At 42.6% G+C, this 16866-nt stretch overlaps 1 protein-coding gene across 4 annotated transcripts; it reads left to right on the plus strand.

Moving 5' to 3' along the window:
• Window positions 1-1113: 1113 nt before the first annotated feature.
• brms1 (BRMS1 transcriptional repressor and anoikis regulator) lies at window positions 1114-6666 on the plus strand. Of its 4 annotated transcripts, none has more exons than XM_051428945.1 (10): window positions 1114-1257; window positions 2862-3069; window positions 3179-3269; window positions 3346-3473; window positions 4539-4618; window positions 5222-5318; window positions 5552-5641; window positions 5907-5971; window positions 6060-6099; window positions 6185-6666. In XM_051428945.1, the coding sequence occupies exons 2-10, from the start codon at window positions 2868-2870 to the stop codon at window positions 6190-6192; spliced, it is 801 nt and encodes a 266-aa protein (XP_051284905.1). In that variant the 5' UTR covers window positions 1114-1257; window positions 2862-2867; the 3' UTR covers window positions 6193-6666. The 4 variants fall into 4 exon arrangements, with proteins under 4 accessions (XP_051284905.1, XP_051284907.1, XP_051284906.1 ...); XM_051428947.1 differs by having other exon boundaries at window positions 1127-1257; window positions 2866-3069; XM_051428946.1 differs by having other exon boundaries at window positions 1131-1385.
• Window positions 6667-16866: the final 10200 nt, after the last annotated feature.

The raw sequence follows: 16866 nt of genomic DNA on the forward strand, positions 1-16866 counted from the left end.
ACTGTTCATTATCTTGTATTTCATTCAACAAAGCATCCTTTTAAAATTTGACCTTTATTAGTGTATGATTTTATTTATTTTATTTTTTTCAACTAACCATTCTTTATCTACCTTTTTCATGGGAGACATTTTGACTTGTCTTAGCAGATAAAGCCCAGGTGTAATTAATGACATTAACGATGGCTCTCTTCCATTGTGTCCCTGTATGCCCTGTCAGTGCGCGGTACTCACAGTATGAGGAAATGGAATGTGGACATAATGAATGTTATTATTTCCATCTGTAGGTTTCTTTCAATGACATGCCAAAATGTCTGCCATGAAAAAGGCCCATTGTCCAAATGATATCAATTCCACCATTATCATTTGCAGGGCTCTCTGTTAGCGTTACTTTGGTGCCATCTTCTGGTTAATGGCAGTATGACAGCTGCATTTATACCCTAGTTTGAGTAGTGGGTCTCTACTTTGTGAGTTTATTTTCTGTTCTAGCCACAGGGCGATTGATGCTAACCACCAGTGGCATAATGGCTGTATCACACTGTGTGAATGACTCCTCTCCCTACAGGAGGAGTTAAGGGACAAAGTTAGATCCTTGTGTTGATGTTTCAGTATATAATGTACAGTATGTACCACAACACAGAGGGGTAAAAAAGCGATTAGAAAGTAAAATGAAAGATTACTTTATTGGCTCGATCCAAAGTTTACAATGTAGGAAGAATGGAAAAAGTAAGAAAAAAAGAGCAAATCTTTCCTGAATATTGTTTTTTGATCTTACTGTTTTTTTTATTCATTTTACTCATTTATTATAGTCTGCACGGACTGTATTTTTTGTAGTGTAGTGTATAATATCAGCTGGCCCACCATCTTATACTATGTTACATTATATTACATTATATTGCATTATATTACATTACGTTACAATATACTATGTTAGAATGAGATTGAAAAAAGGGAGATGCGCGGTATTTGTATAACATCCCGTCTATTGGTTGATTCTGATGGTTCTCAGCAACAAACTGGATTGTGATTGGCTTACTAAACCTGCGTTAGCATTGTGATTGGACCAGCGGCGTCTGGAGGGACGCTCGCTCCTATTGGTCGATCCGACAGTAGAACTCGGCGCTCATTGGCTGAACCCACTGGTTGTAGAGTCCGGCAAAGTGTCGAACTGAAGACTGAAGTGAAGAGGAAGTGCTTTTTAAAAATGGAAATATAAGAAGTGAGACTTTAAGTTTCCCTACAGCGGAGCAGAGGGAGAAGGTGAGCGGGCTCTTCTGGCCACGGTGTTGTCCGGTGAAGGGACGGTTCAGATGTGTTTACTAACAGCATCGCCTGCCTGCATGGACGGATAACGTTACTTGTTAATCCGTGTGCAGTTGGGAGACAGGGTCAGTATGAAGCCTACAGTGCTTTCAGTCTGCTTCATGACATTTAAACGCAGATTATATTGCTTAATATCAAAGGCCGAAGACGTGTAGAGAAAATATGTGTCAATAACACAACTTGAATAGTGTGACAGTGTGATGAGGAGGCAGTCATTCCCTCGCTGTGTGTGCTTTCAATTGTTAGCTAACGTTAGTGTTGCACTTGACTTCACTGTGGTTTATTTGCAGTTATTTTGACATTAAAATGCAACAACGAGTGTCTGTTAATTATTAGTATTTTTTTAAGTAAATAGACTGACAGTATAAGAAGCTCCAGACTCAGTTGGGATGTTTATTTTAGAGTAAACACCGCCGTCGACCTCATAACGTTTACCATCTTACTGTATGACATCACGGAAGCTACCAGTGGTCAATTTGTGCCAGTCAAAACTGGACTTCCGGTGAGGAGACAAAATAAAAGCCCTGTGAAAGGATGTAGACAAATGTTGACGGAAATACCCGTTTATATTACAGCTGTAATTATTTTGAGAGTGTTCTAACTCGGTGTGAGGTAGATTATTTTGTTTTTAGCTCATTATCTTTTGCTTTTCGTCAGGAAAAATCGGGTTATTTCCGGTCCTGTGCTGTGTTTTTCTAGGTGACTTGACAGAGATGCGGAAGCCACACGGTAGCTCGGTGTCCCGCGGGCTTCCCGGTGCTTTTTTATTCAGATTATTTTTCTGTCTGCACAACAACAACAACAATTCACAGTTTCTGCTTTACCAACAGAGTAGCATCTTTTATGCCTTTGTCTGCTTCCTGTGCTCTGCTTTGGGGCTTACTATTGCAACCCAACTGCAGTGTTGTCTTTCATCATCACCCATGTTGAGCAAAATTGGCACATCTCTCAGTGTCATTATGTTGAAGGAAGTTGTTTCATATACAGTTTCTGTGTGCAATAGAAGTAGTGCCTTAAATAGTAAATGTAAAATAAAATGGCAAATGTAGAACTGTATTTCCAAACTCCAAAGTTATTCGGTGTTTTAAATCTGAGTAAATCTACTTCTCTTCAGTAGTGGATGCATACAATGTTTGTTTTCCTTTTACCAAATAATAAAATAAAGATGATTTATTATTTATTTACATTCTTATTTTGCAAATCAGGACATAATGAAAAAAAAACACAAAAACTTTGTCTAAAAATATTTAAATCAGTCAGCCTTGTTTATTTGAAAAGTTTAGAAAGTGTAAGACTTGATTAGGATTAAACACATGATGGAGGTTAATTAATCTACACAAAATGAGGATTCACCATTATTCATCAAATTAACAATAAAGTGCAAAAAGTTAATAAACACAAGTACACATGACTAACCCAGTGTACTAAATGACTTTTCAATGAACTAGCTCAACAAGAAGATTTTAATTTGTTTGACTTTTAAACCTTTACCCAGACACATTGTAGTGTAATTATTTTATGTCTGTCTGCATGTTCCTCAGCCAGCCATGCCCGCCCAACCCCCTGTGCGGGAGCCAGAGGAGGAGATGGAGGCAGAAGGAGAGTCACAACTCCCTGAGGCCAACGGAGAGGTGGAGCAACCGAGAGATAACGAAAGAGGAGGAGAGGAGACCATGGAGGAGAGCACGGAGGAAAGGGACAGTGACTTGGATGAGACTGAAGAGGAGGAGGAGGAAGAGGAGAGTTCAGGTAAAATCCAAGTGCTCTGCTAAATTGTTGCCTGATTATATGCAGGGACAGATGAAGATGTTGTGTTGTTCACTGTTTCTGTCTCTCTGTCTGTCTGTCTTCTGTGAAGAGATGGATGATGAAGACTGTGAGCGGAGGAGAGGGGAATGTCTAGATGAGATGTTGGATCTGGAAAAACAATTTCAGGAGCTGAAAGAGAAGTAAGTAATAATAATCTCAGTAGTATGACGGATGGAAGGAAAGAAGAAGGAAAGACTGAGCTTACTGCGGTTGCAGGTTGTTTCGGGAGCGGCTGAACCAGGTCAAAGTGAAGCTGGACGAGGTGCTGACGGGGAAGGCTGGAGAATACAGAGAACCACTGGCTGCACTACAGAACAGCATGCAGATACGAACACAAGTGGCTGGTAAGTAAAACAGCTTTTGACCTCAGTGGCATGATATTCAGATGTAAATGCAACTTTGTATTTGGTATTTTGTAATCTACCCTGCAAACAATAATCACATCTGAAACAATGTAACATGCGGTACAAGGTGAAACATTTTTATAATATATCTTTTCCGGAAAGTTTTGTAGGGTGTAGATGTGTGTTTTCTCAAGTCTGTAGTAGCATGATAAAACATCTGGCCACTGAGTGGGGCTGTTTAACAAACAATCATTCTGGTAAAGTTTGATTCACTGTGAATGTGGATCTGAAACTAAGTCAATGGATAGAGATAATAAAATGACCGTGAAATAAAGCCCAATTGAATTAAATTGAGCACATTTTAAATTGAGGCTTGTTGTGTAGTAACATAATGCTAAATGGGGACTGGACTGTCCTCGAGCTGATATACATTATGAAATCCCAATTTTGCTGGTTTAAGGTAAGAAAACTGAATGCAAAATGCCTGGATTTGGACATGACAGGAAAGTTAGTGGCAAACAGTGTCTTCTTGTATTTTTATTATTCTGCCCATTTATAGTTTCATACATACATATTGAATTTTCTTTAACAGCTCAAGATCAACAGAGTCTGATAGATGATCCGGACTCGTTTGGGGACGATTGGCCCAGCGGTTTTGGAGAAGATGTCCAAAATAGGTTTTGGAGAAAAAGTCACAAAAGTTGTCATTTTTTGAGCAGAAGTCTAATTGAGGAAAGATGCAGATGAGATTAAAATCATTTTTACTGTAGGCTAAGCTGTTTTTGAGATAATTGCGAAAAACGTTAACTTGATTACTATAGTGCCACCTAGAGGTCAGTGAGTGTCATTTTATGTGCCTGACTGGTGGGTGGAATTTGCAACCCACCTGCCAATTGTGGTGTTTCTAGGTCTTACACTTTTAGCGGAGAACGGGAGAAGGAGAAGAAGAAGAAGAATGAGAACAAAAACAAAAACAAGAGGGTTCTAGCTGCGTTGCTACTTGGATCCCTGAATGTCCACAGTGTTTCTCTGTTTCTAACATCCTCTCTGTGGCTCTACTTACAGGAGTGTACAAGGAGCTGTGTCTACAGGTGATCAAACACAAATACGAGTGTGAACTACAAGGAGCAAGGCAGCACCTGGAGGTAATACACAGTGTGCACATGCACTACTTGGATATTGAGCCACTACAACTACAAGATCTCAACTATCTACTGTTTATAGGCTGCAGCAAATATAGACTCTTTATTTCTAATACATTTTAATTATTTTTCTCCATTTATAATTGTTATTGCTGTTTGCTATGTGTGAATGCACTGTAATTCTATTCTATACATACAGTATATATACAGCCACACACTCCACCTCTACCCTTAAACAACTATAGAAAGACACTGTTACAACAACCAAATCCATGGGATTTATTTACATAAAGACCTACAAACAACCAAGACACTAAATCAAGACTATCAAAAGACACAAAAGCAACACAACATCCTAAGCTGAGAGGCAGTAACACTACCCAAAAGCCCGTTCTCTTCTGATCCTGACACAGGAGCTTTAAAGTGCCTCATTCCCAGCTCAGGTGCACCTAATTTAGCAATCAGGTGTAGCACCCCTGGGCACAGCTAGAGGGCACAGAAGAGGAAAAGGCACATGCAGCCATAACAACTCAGACTGGACACTCAAACAATGGAACCAGTGGTATTGAACAAATGTATGTATTTATTTATGTATGTGTGTTACAGAGCGAACAGACGTTGCTGTTTGATGCTATGAAGACAGAACTGCTGGAAAAGATACGGAGACTGGAGGAGGACAGACAGAATATAGACCTCACCTCAGGTATAGCCAAAATGTCAATCTGAGGATATTACTATACATTGGCATCACGCCTAGTCTAGTGCAACTTGAGATGCCTTTTCAGACAACCTTTACCGTCAACAGCACAGACATGTATGAGAACACATTTTCCACTTCTTCTTGCTTTGTCTGTATAATCTCTCAGTAGAAACAAACCTAAATGTAATCGGTGAGACAAGTTATGTAATTAATGGCTTTTTTATTTCTCGTTCCAGAATGGAGTGACGAGATCAAGAGCAAGAAGTGTAAAAGAAAGAACCTGCTGGGTCGGTCGGAGAGGAAAAAGAAAGTAGCTCTGGTTTCAGGTAAAACTTACCTCATCATCCTCTTTTACCTTTTGCTCACAGCTTTACTGTTAGAGTTCCATATTAGCCTTACTCCCGTTAGACCACATTCAGAAATTGCTTGTTCAAGTTTTCCAGCTAATCTTCTGTGATATTCTCTATGTGTTGTAGTTCCTTTATTCTGTGAGTGCATCTCAGTTTATTTGCCTCTTGCTCAGGCTGTGACTGTGAGCTGGAGTTAACAGACTGACAGATGATTTAATACCTCTTCCTTTGTATCTCACAGGGCCTTTCATTGTCTACATGTTGAGAGACATTGACATCCTCGAAGACTGGACTGCTATCAAGAAGGTAAAACTGCACTACAAGCAAATAAACCAGCTAAATGTGTCATGGTTCCACATATGTTTTGGTTACTTATTCTCTACTTGCTTTTCAGGCAAAAGCAGCACTGTTGCCACTAAAGAAGAAAGTTGAAAGTAAGTCTGTCCGTCTACCTTTCTGCACACAATCACCGTACTCTTGGACATTTTTACTGTAAGCCATTCTCATTTTGTCTTTCAGAGCGGTGATGATAGGAGCATCTTATTGAAGACCAGTGGCAAAGACACCAAACTTAACACACACACATTCCCAGCTACTTCCACTAACAGTTACGGTTTGTCTCCTTTGATCCCAGCAACCCCACTGCTTGTTTGTTATCTATTGCTATTTAAAATAAGTTCTTAATGATATGACAACCATGTATTTATAGAATGATTTATAAGGGTGATTAAAATTTTAATCTTTTGTGACACAAGGTTTTGCATGTTCCTCTGCTTCTCTTGTGATCTGTGTGTGTGATCACTTCCTACCCCAGAGTTTTATGGCTGTACAAAAAGAAATTGAGATTTTTACCCAAAAATACCATATTTAATGACATTTTACTACTGTATACGTATCGTTACTGTAAGAGTTTTAGGAGCATTGTTTGGAGAGAGTAAAATTAAAGATTAAAGTCTAAATATTTGAGTAATAAAGTTGAATAAAAAGTTTTAAAAAACTTGTATGTACAATTTCAAGAACAATGCATCATATTTCTGTAATGCTCACAATTATTGCCTTAAGGTAGAATTTTGAGTGACAAAACTCATCCAGTCATCTTTATGAGCTATCAAATTTGAACTAACACCTGCCGAATAAGGGAGTTGATTATAAAGCTTAATTATTTCTATACTGTTTACTAATAATTAGTATAATAAATTATCAATTCATTATCATAAAAGCTGAACATATTTTGCTTATATTTATTTGGACCGTATCAATATATGATATTTTGGATATTATTCAAGAAAGCTATAGTAACCATTTTAACTGATGTGCACTTGTGCAGCTTTACAATGTTACATTTTATGTTATACAATGTTTGTATGTTATTATATTTGATGGTTAATTGTTTTTCTAAAACTGCAAACTAAAATCAACCGAAAAATACCAAACCAGTTGACCAATGGGACTGTAGGGAAAAAATATATTAAAAATAGTGCCTGTTAAACAAAGTTATGACTTTTTGTACATTTACCAACTTATTCAAAATCACAGTTCAAAGTTACACTTGTAACAGTACCAGTGTCTTTGAGTCAAATGGAAAGAAGACATACATTATCAGGTTTATCAATTATACATGAAAGATTTATTATTATTGTACAATATAACAACGTAATTAAAACATTGTCTTAATGTATTGCACTGTAATCTTCAGTTGATAAACAGTACACATACTGTACATACAGTATACAGTAACAGGCGGCACTGAATGTGACAAACTAAATACTCATTCAGTCTGAACTGTCCGTGTCTTTCTTGACTGTCTTGATTTTTGAGCATTCGTGCAAAGAGGTGGTGACAACTTCCTGTGTGTGAGTGTGAGCAACATCCCAAACCCACCAGCACAGAAGACGAAGAAGGTAACAACGTCCTCTGTGCTGGTTAGGCCAGGGCGCTCCTCATCGTCTGGGTTGGTGGGTGAAGAAGGTGGTGTCGGTGAAGGGGCTGAGGCAGTGGCAGGGGTGCTGGGTCTTCCTGGGATGAGTGGTCCTGCCCTATGATACAGAAAAACAAGTCATGAATCATTTTGAACTAAACAACCTTGTATAGTTAACTTTAGCTCATCACCACTTTATGTCACTACTGCTACTTTTGCAGTCTCAGTGAGGGGATTACTTACTCAGCAGACTCGTAAAGATTGGTCCTGTAGTCTCCATCCTTCTCCAGTCTGGTCCTGTAATCTTCTGTCATCATACCTGCAGTCTGGTCTCGTCACTCGTTGCTGTGAATAAAACATGAAAGTACAAGCGATTGAGTGAGATAAATTATCAATGAATTATTAAACTAGCTAGAAGGATTAAAGGAGACAACCCTTCAGCAGTTTTTAATTATTACTTTACCTCAATCTGCCATCAATACCTCAGTAATAATTAAAAAAAAAACAATCTATGACGGAGTGAGTAAAATAAACAATCTTTGAATGAGTGAATTAAGATTTGCAGGAGAACTTTTGTTAATGCTGTCATTAACTATTAACTTACCTTTGTCTGATATAACCACCTACAGCTTATAAAGAAAACTACACAGTAGAACAGAGTGAGAACAATTAATATTCTATGAACTATTAAATCAAATTAAAATGTGCATTACCCTTTTGTTAATGTCAGGTATTGTTAACTTACCTCTGGTGCAGACATCTACAAGTTAGTTACAAAAAAGAGTCAAAGAACAGAGTAGCTTGCTGTTATCAATGTGTGTGAATGGGTGAAAGAGACACATGAGAAAGTGCTTTGTATTAAAGCGCTACATAAATGCAGTTCATACATTCTGTGTTGGGTGCAATGCCAGATGGGTGGCAGTAAAGGCAGGGGGCCTAGACAGACCAGACCCGGGCAGCAAAAGCTGGCTTTGGGGACATGGAATGTCACTTCGCGTGGAGTGCAGGAGGTGGAGCACTATCAATTAGATCTGGTGGGGCTTACTTCTACGCACAGTCGAGACTCTGGATCCTTACTCCTAGATAGGGGTTGGACTTTATTCTTCTCTGGAGTTGCTCAAGTTGTGAGGCGCCGGGCTGGTGTGGGGATACTAACAAGCCCCCGGCCAAGCACCGCTACGTTTGAGTTCACCCCGGTGGAAGAGAGGGTCGCCACCCTATGCCTACGATCTGTGGGGGGGGGGAACTCTGACTGTTGTTTGTGCCTATGCACCAAACAGCAGTGCAGAATATTCGGCCTTCTTGGAGACCCTGTATGAAGTCTTGTATAAGGCTCCAGTAGGGGACTGCATCGTCCTCCCGGGAGAATTCAACGCACATGTGGGCAATGATGGAGATACTTGGAGGGGCCTGATTGGGAGGAACGGCGTCCCCGATTTGAACCTGAGCAGTGTTTTGATACTGGACTTCTGTGCTAGTCATGGATTGTCCATAACGAACACCATGTTCGTACATAGGGATGCTTATAAGTGTACGTGGTACCAGAGCACCTTAGGCCAAAGGTCTATGATCGATTTTCTGATCGTATCATCAGACTTGAGGCCGCATGTATTGGACATTCGGGTAAAGAGAGGTGCGGAGCTGTCAACTGATCACCATTTGGTGGTGAGTTGGGTTAGGTGGGGGGGAAGCCACTGGACAGACCTGGTAAACCCAATCTTGTAGTACGGGTGAACTGTCCGAGAGACCTTCAACTCCCACCTCCGGTGGAGCTTCTCCGGCATTCCTGTGGAGGCGGGGGACATCGAACCAGAGTGGTTGGTGTTCAAAGCTTCTATTGCTGAAGCTGCGGCTGTGAGCTGTGGTCTTAAGGTCTTGGGCGCCTCAAGGGGCGGTAACCCTTGAACACGGTGGTGGACACCGGTGGTCAGGAAAGCCGTCCGACTGAAGAAGGAGGCCTTCCGGGATATGTTATGCTGGGGGACTCCCGAGGCAGTTGCAGGGTATCGACAGGCCCGAGGGACTGCAGCTACAGCTGTGAGGGAAGCAAAACAGCGGGTGTGGGAGGAGTTCGAAGAAGTCATGGAGAAGGACTTTCAGACCCAGGCGTTTCTGGAAAACCGTCCGACACCTCAGGAGGGGGAAGCGGGGAACCATTCAAGCTGTGTACAGCGGGGATGGGACACTGCTGACCTCAACTGAGGAGGTAATTGGGCGGTGGAAGAAACACTTTGGGGAACTCCTGAACCCGACTAGACCAACAAACCTGCCCTCTGTGATAGAGGCAGGGCTGGAGTGTGATGAGGGATCTGCATCAATTTCCCTGCAGGAGGTCACTGATGTAGTCAAACAACTCTACAGTGGCAAAGCCCTGGGGATTGATGAGATTCACCCAGAAATGCTGAAGGCTCTGGGTGTTGAGGGGCTGTCTTGGTTGACACGCCTTTTCAACATTGCGTGGAAGGAGTGGCGGACTGGGTTGGTTGTTCCCCCTATTTAAAAAGGGGCACAAGGGGTTCCCCAGGATATCCTGTGGGAAGTGCTGCGGGAGTATGGTGTGAGGGGGTCACTTCTCAGGGCCATCCAATCCCTGTATTTCCAAAGCGAGAGTTGTGTCCGGATTCTTGGTTGTAAGTCGGACTTATTTCCAGTGGGGGTTGGCCTCCGCCAGGGCTACACGACACCAATTCTGTTTGTGACTTTCATGGACAGGATAGCGAGGTGTAGTCATGGGGGGAGGGGTTGCAGTTTGGTGGGCTGAGGATTGCATCGTTGCTTTTTGCGGATGATGTGGTCCTGATGGCATCATCGGCCTGTGACCTTCAGCACTCACTGGATTGGTTCGCAGCTGAGTGTCAAGCAGCTGGGATGAGGATCAGCACCTCTAAAGGCCAGGACACACCAACCCGATGGCCGACCGTCGGACTGATCAGTCGGCTCCTGTCTCCCCGAGTCGGTCAAAAAAACACACTAAACCGACGCCGACTGGAGCGTACGTTCTGCGCGTGCACAAGGCGTAATAAGTCCCCATAACAGCAGGCGGTTCTAATCAGTGTTGTCGCCCAAAAAAAATTAAAAATGACAGGAACGGAAAAATACGATGGCTAATAATAACAAGATACTGGCGTTGGCGTCGTACATTTACCATTGTCACTTCCGGTTTTCTTGTGCATTCACTGATTCGCTAGTCAAGGGCTAGTACTCCACCAATCAGATTGGTCATTGAGGCCGATGGCCACTGGCCGATTCTACATGTCGAATCGGCCAAAATGAACGCCGAAGCCGACTGACAACAGCACGGGACACACCGAACTGACTCGGGTCACCGACCTCACCCGACGTCCGACGGCCGATATTTGGGTTGGTGTGTCCGGGCCTTTAATCAGAGGCCATGGTTTTCAGCAGGAAACTGGTGGATTGTCTACTCCGGGTAGGGAGTTAGTCCTTACCCCAAGTGACGGAGTTCAAGTACCTCTGGGTTTTGTTCACGAGTGAGGGTAGAATGGAGCAGGAGATTGGCCAGAGAATCGGGGAAGCAGGGGCAGTATTGCGGTCCCATTATCGAACAGTTGTCACCAAAAGAGAGTTCAGCCGAAAGTCAAAGCTCTCGATCTACTGGTCGATCTTTGTTCCTACCCTCACCTATGGTCATGAGAGATGGGTCATGACCGAAAGAACAAAATCGCGGGTACAAGCGGAAATGGGTTTCCTCAGGAGGGTGGCCAGCTTCTCTCTTAGGGATAGGGTGAGAAGCTCGGACATCCGCAAGGGACTCAGAAAAGAGCCGCTTATTCTTTGCGTCGAAAGGAGCCAGCTGAGATGGTTCGGGCATCTGGTGAGGATGCCTCCAGGGCACCTCCCGAGTAAGGTGTTCCTGGCATGTCCAGCTGGGAGGAGGCCACGGGGCAGACCGAGGACCAGGTGGAGAGATTATATCCCAACACTGGCCTGGGAACGCCTCGGGATCCCCCAATCAGAGTTGGCCGATGTGGCCAGGGAAAGGGAAGTTTGGGGTCCTCTGCTAGACTTGCTACCCCCACGACCCGATCCCGGATGAGCGGATGAAGATGATAATGATGATGATGACATTCTGTGTCATTCATTACCATTAAAGGGAACTAATATTTAATGGGAAAACTGATATAAAGAGGTCATCGCCAACCCCGCCAGACGCTAGGGAAGGTTACGTGGGGCTTCATTAGCCCTGCCACCGGAAGGTTTCATAGTTTACCAGTCCTGCAGCAAGCAGGGCTGTTAAACTATGATTATTATCCTAATCAGAGTCGCTGTCCTCGGCCCACAATGGGAAGTCAAAAGGCCAGAGTCTTCTGGATCCAAGACCTGAAGTTGAGGGAACCGATTCCATGTAGCTCTCCTCCATTCTCCCACTGGTGAAGAAGCTGAGGCCCGAAGTTGAGGGAACCGACTCCAGGGAGCTCTCCTCCATTGTCCCGATGGTGAAGAAGCTGAGGCCCAAAGTTGAGGGAACCGACTCCGTGGAGCTGTCCTCAATTCTCCCGCTGGTGAAGAAGCTAAAGTCCAGAGTTGAGGGAACCGACTCCATGGAGCTCCCCTCCATTCTCCTGCTGGTGAAGAAGCTGAAGCCCGTAGTTGATGGAGCCAACTCCTCACTGTTCCACCTCATCCTCTTCGTACTTACCTGGTCCGTGTCGCTCCCTTCCCGGTTCCTCTTTGTGGATGAGCGGAGGCCTGAGGTTGTGGGAGCACACTCTTCCCACATCTGGGAAACTGGGGTCAGACCTTCCCCAGGTGGTTTCACTTGCTGCCAAGGAAGCTCCTGATGCTGAACAATCAGCTGCTGAGGAAAAGCAACAGGACAACAAGCAGGAACAGGATGGTACACTGGTCTCCAGTTCTCTTCAACGTTGCACACGGTCTGGTAGCCAGAGTCTGGGTCCTCCTCTGTTGTTTTGAGCAGAATGAGAAGCATTTTAGGCTGTGTTCATGTGACACTTCATATGTTTACTGTACTTAGTCTCTTGGAAAAGGTTAGCTGTTAATGTGTTGACTCTGGACTCTGAAATTCTGACTATATAAATGACAAGTAGTCACATAATAGCTAAAGAGCTTGAGTTATATTACTTATTTGTATTACTTTATTTTCATATTCATCCCAGTTTCGTTTCTGTTTACATTATTATTTTTTTTTTTAAATTTCTGTAGATATTCCTACATTAATTAAATTATATTAAAATTTTAATATTTGAACCCACGGAACAATACCCCTCCTTAACATATGGGTGAAGAAATAAATAATGAAGTAAAACAGAAATAAATGTAATCATAATGTATTAATAGGCCTAATGTATTTCTGTACATATTTATTTATTTATCTATCTATCTTTCTTTCACTTAACCTGCACCTTTATTTGATAATTGAGGATTTTAATATTTAATGTATTCATTAAAGTAATTAATCAATTAATTAATTAATTAATTATAATGGCAGCTTTAGTCCTCCATAATAAATACAATAGCAGACATGGTCAAACTGTCAGTGGTTCAGTGAATCCACTGATGCGCATGTGCACTGGGTGAAGGCATTGATCATCATCATTCATGTGCAACCAACAACAGGGCTTCTTCAGAATAACAGTAACGTCTGTGCAGACCAAACAATATTAATTAATCAAATAACTCTGTTCTCCCTCAGAATAAAACTGCAGACTGACGAGCAAAGAGCTTTTCAGTGTTTTTAAAATATCAACATGTCGAGTACAAGCTGTGAGATGACTGAACACACCATCGTTCACTTTATCTCCCTGTTAACAGCACAGTTCGAACCAAAACCAACAGCTCAGAGGGGAAGAACGTTCTCTGCTCTGATCACACCTGTACGTATTGACGTGATGACGTTCGGAGCTAATATTTCCATCGTCTCCATGGTGCACAAGAAAATAGATTTTTAGCATTTTATGAAACTTGGCCCAGTCGCCATCTTTTCTTCCTAAAAATGTAATGCACAAATTTGATAAAGTTTGATTCCCTCAAACCAAAATAACGATGTTTTCAAATGACTACACTAATTGTTAACACACTCCACACCTGTCCCGGGATATTTCAGACCTTCGGGCCGTCAATATTATGATCATAGGCTATAAATAAATATATTATTATACACGGAGAAATCGTTGAGTAAAAGTCTGTTTTTTTTATCAAATCTGTGTTTTTCCAACAGGAAAAAGTTACACTGATTTCTGTCCTGATAAAGTTTTTAATGGTTTTAATGGGATGAATCAGTGAATCAGTCACAAGTCAAATGATAAATGTAAAAGTTGTCTCAGTCACCCGCCCTGTTGTTGTCCCACTCAGGGTCGACGTCCATCGGCAGGTGTCCCTCGTTGAACAGTGGGGCCATTTTCAGCCTCTGCAGTTTTCCACAGGTTGACTGATCCGAAAGGTTTGTTTCTCCAACGAGATGCGATCCGGTTCTTTCCAGTAGCGCTTGGTTCAATTCTCCAAGAGAGTTCTCTTTCCACAGTTTGGGTTTGCAACAGGTCAACAGGTCAACTCGTGTCAAAATCCAAATGAAAAGAGAGAAATAAGAATGGTATGCAGCCTTTATATAGCCCCTGCTGGCTCATCATCAACACGTCATCACGTGCGTGCGGGACTCAGGTTTGTTAAACAGGCAATATTTTTATTTTATTTTCTTAGTCAGTGATCTGTTTGCAGCTTTTTGTTTCCCTCTCATCATTGTAGAGCTGCTATGTAACAACATGGACGCCATTTGTCTGTTTTCTTACATTTATAATTACATTGGAAACCTCATACAACCAGCTTCTGCAGTTTCTGACAGCTTCTCTCATGTCAGTGCAACTCATCTCAGTTAGAAATTAAAAACACAGTTGAGCGATTAGACAGACCAACAACTGCCCAGCTTTATTGTCTCTATGTTGATGTGTAGCTGTGCTCGTCCATTCCCTCTACTGACTGTCACAAATGGCGCAGTCTTCTTCATCACCTGGGTCCCAGAGGCAAATGAGGTAGTTTAAGGTAAAAACATGCAACTTTAAGAATATATCGCAGACATTTCGGGATAAATGTGCCGTAAAACACGTCTTTTCTCATTTTGGAGCCCATAAAGACTTCAGGATCTAATTCCTCAACAGATATTGCTTGCTCTTTATCAACTTTGACCCACTAACTTCATATGCCTAATCATATGTAGTTGAGTTTATACGAAGCAAAATAATGTATATTTTTAAATGAGTGACTTGAAGATATGTTAATAACAAGAGACAAGAGTATTCTACTGTGTTTATTTGTCATGAAACGTGGGAAAGAGGATGTGGATGACACTTTTGTGCACATTCTCAGTGTATCTGTTTCACATAGCAGCAAAAGCAAAGAAGAACAGGACAGAGCTGTCAGTCATCCATTTCACTAACAAACTACACAGTTTTGTATTTTGTAGGCTTCTTACTTTGTCAATGAGATGTCAAGATAAACTTGCTATTGTCAACAATACTTGTCCTAAACAACCCTGATCTGTTGAGTTTGACACCAACTTTCTAGTAACCATTTTAAGTTGCTGCTGGCTTCAGATTCTTTCTTATACCTTCGCTCTTTCTCTTGACTCTCTTTCCCATCGCATCTTCTCCCTCCCTCCTTTCTGTTGTATCCTTACTGTCTGTCTACTGTCTCTCATCCTCAACTTTCCTCCCCCTCATCCATTCCTTTTCTCCCTTCAGAGTAACTAGACATGAACTCTTTCTTCTCCTCACCCCTTCTATCCTCCTTTCTCCTGGGTGCCAATCAGGTGGTCTCAACCAATCACTAACCCCCCTTCCTCCTCATCTCCTCAGAGCTGCTTGCTGAGTTTACGCGCCTGCCTCTCCCTGGCTTCAAAGGCCGCCTTGGTGTCCAGGAGCTCATCCAGCTGCCGGCGGATTTGGGCCATGTCGAGCTGGGAGGCCTCACACTGCTCCCTCAGGGTGGCTGACTCCACCCTCAGCTGCGTGGCGGCGATGGAGAGCTGCTCACTGCGCTCACGGCACTGCGTCTGCATCCTCTTGGCATCGTTCAGGAGGGACTCCACGCTCACTGCCACTGATTCACACTGACTGTTAGACATGTCCTGGGACAGAGACAGAGGGACGGAGGTCAGAGGTCAAAACATCAGCAGTGTAGCTGGAGACTGCACAGTGATTGTCTCAAAGACGTTGAAGCAGTCAGATGTTTGTCCAGTTTACAGGCTGTCTGTAAGTCAAATTTGAGATTTAAAAGTAGGTTTTTTCCTGGTTTTAGCTAACTTCCTGTCTGTTCTCAGTAAGCAGTCCCTCCCTCCTCCTCCTCCTCCTCCTCCTCCTCCTCCTCACGTCACCATACTGAACATTTGCTGCCTTCCCTTGAGGACCGCCTCTTTGTGGAGTTCTTTCTCCTGATTGGATGAGCTGGGAACGGGATACTCTCTACTTACTGCACAGAGGGGGGACTGGGAGAACCGCATTACTGACTGAACACTCTATATCAGCGATAGAAAATGTACAGCTGTTTAACATTTATTTTAACAATGAAAATGGCTTACAACACGTTTGAAGACTCTGCTCTATTCTCTAGAGTTTGGATCTGATTTGGCAGTGAACAAGATAAAAAAAAATCTGATAAAATGAATCGGTAGCTCGCAGTCAGACGTCCAGCACAGATCAACAGGTTTAAAACAGAACATTTGATCTGTGGAGAGTAGCTTAAAGAGGCTTATCATGGCTTAGCTCAGTCTACACTGTCCACTGCTCTTCCCTGTGTTCCTCTTTCATCCCTATCCTACCAGTACGTTTTTGTCCCTCATATATGTTTGTATCTTACTGTAGTTTATTATTCTAATCAGCAGCCCAATATGACAATGTCTTACCATGGACTCCAGAGTCAAATTTATCACAAGCCTTGTGGTCGTCTTCTGAGACTCAAGTTGAAGACTGATGTCCTCCAGAGTGCTTTCTCCTCTTCGTTGTCCTTTACAGACTTCCTGTATATGTATAGGAAGAAAAGCAGACAGTAACTCCAGGAGTGGCTTCTACTTTAGGTGTAGATGGTGGGAGGGGTTGTTGAACTTACAGAAGAAGTTTTTCCTTTAAAATGCCAGTAGGTCTTCCCTATATTATTTTATTTCTCTCCGTCCTGCATCCCCACACGGCTCTCTCTTTCTAGTCCCGTCTCTCCTCACTTTCTCTCTTCCTCAGGGCTCAGGCGGGGTCAGGTAATCCACAGAGATTAGACAGTTAAGGATAGAGAGAATGAGTCATGTTGTAATCACTGGCTA

Source organism: Dicentrarchus labrax, unplaced genomic scaffold (genome assembly GCF_905237075.1).
Source record: "Dicentrarchus labrax unplaced genomic scaffold, dlabrax2021, whole genome shotgun sequence".
Lineage (NCBI taxonomy): Eukaryota > Metazoa > Chordata > Actinopteri > Moronidae > Dicentrarchus > Dicentrarchus labrax.

What these genes read in the sequence shown, in the direction of transcription:
- brms1 (XM_051428945.1), top strand. Translation starts at nt 2,868, where the DNA reads ATGCCCGCCCAACCCCCTGTGCGGGAGCCAGAGGAGGAGATGGAGGCA. An exon ending in GAGCAAGGCAGCACCTGGAG is followed by an intron (nt 4,619 to 5,221) that starts GTAATACACAGT and finishes TGTGTGTTACAG; the next exon opens with AGCGAACAGACGTTGCTGTT. An exon ending in ACTGGACTGCTATCAAGAAG is followed by an intron (nt 5,972 to 6,059) that starts GTAAAACTGCAC and finishes CTTGCTTTTCAG; the next exon opens with GCAAAAGCAGCACTGTTGCC.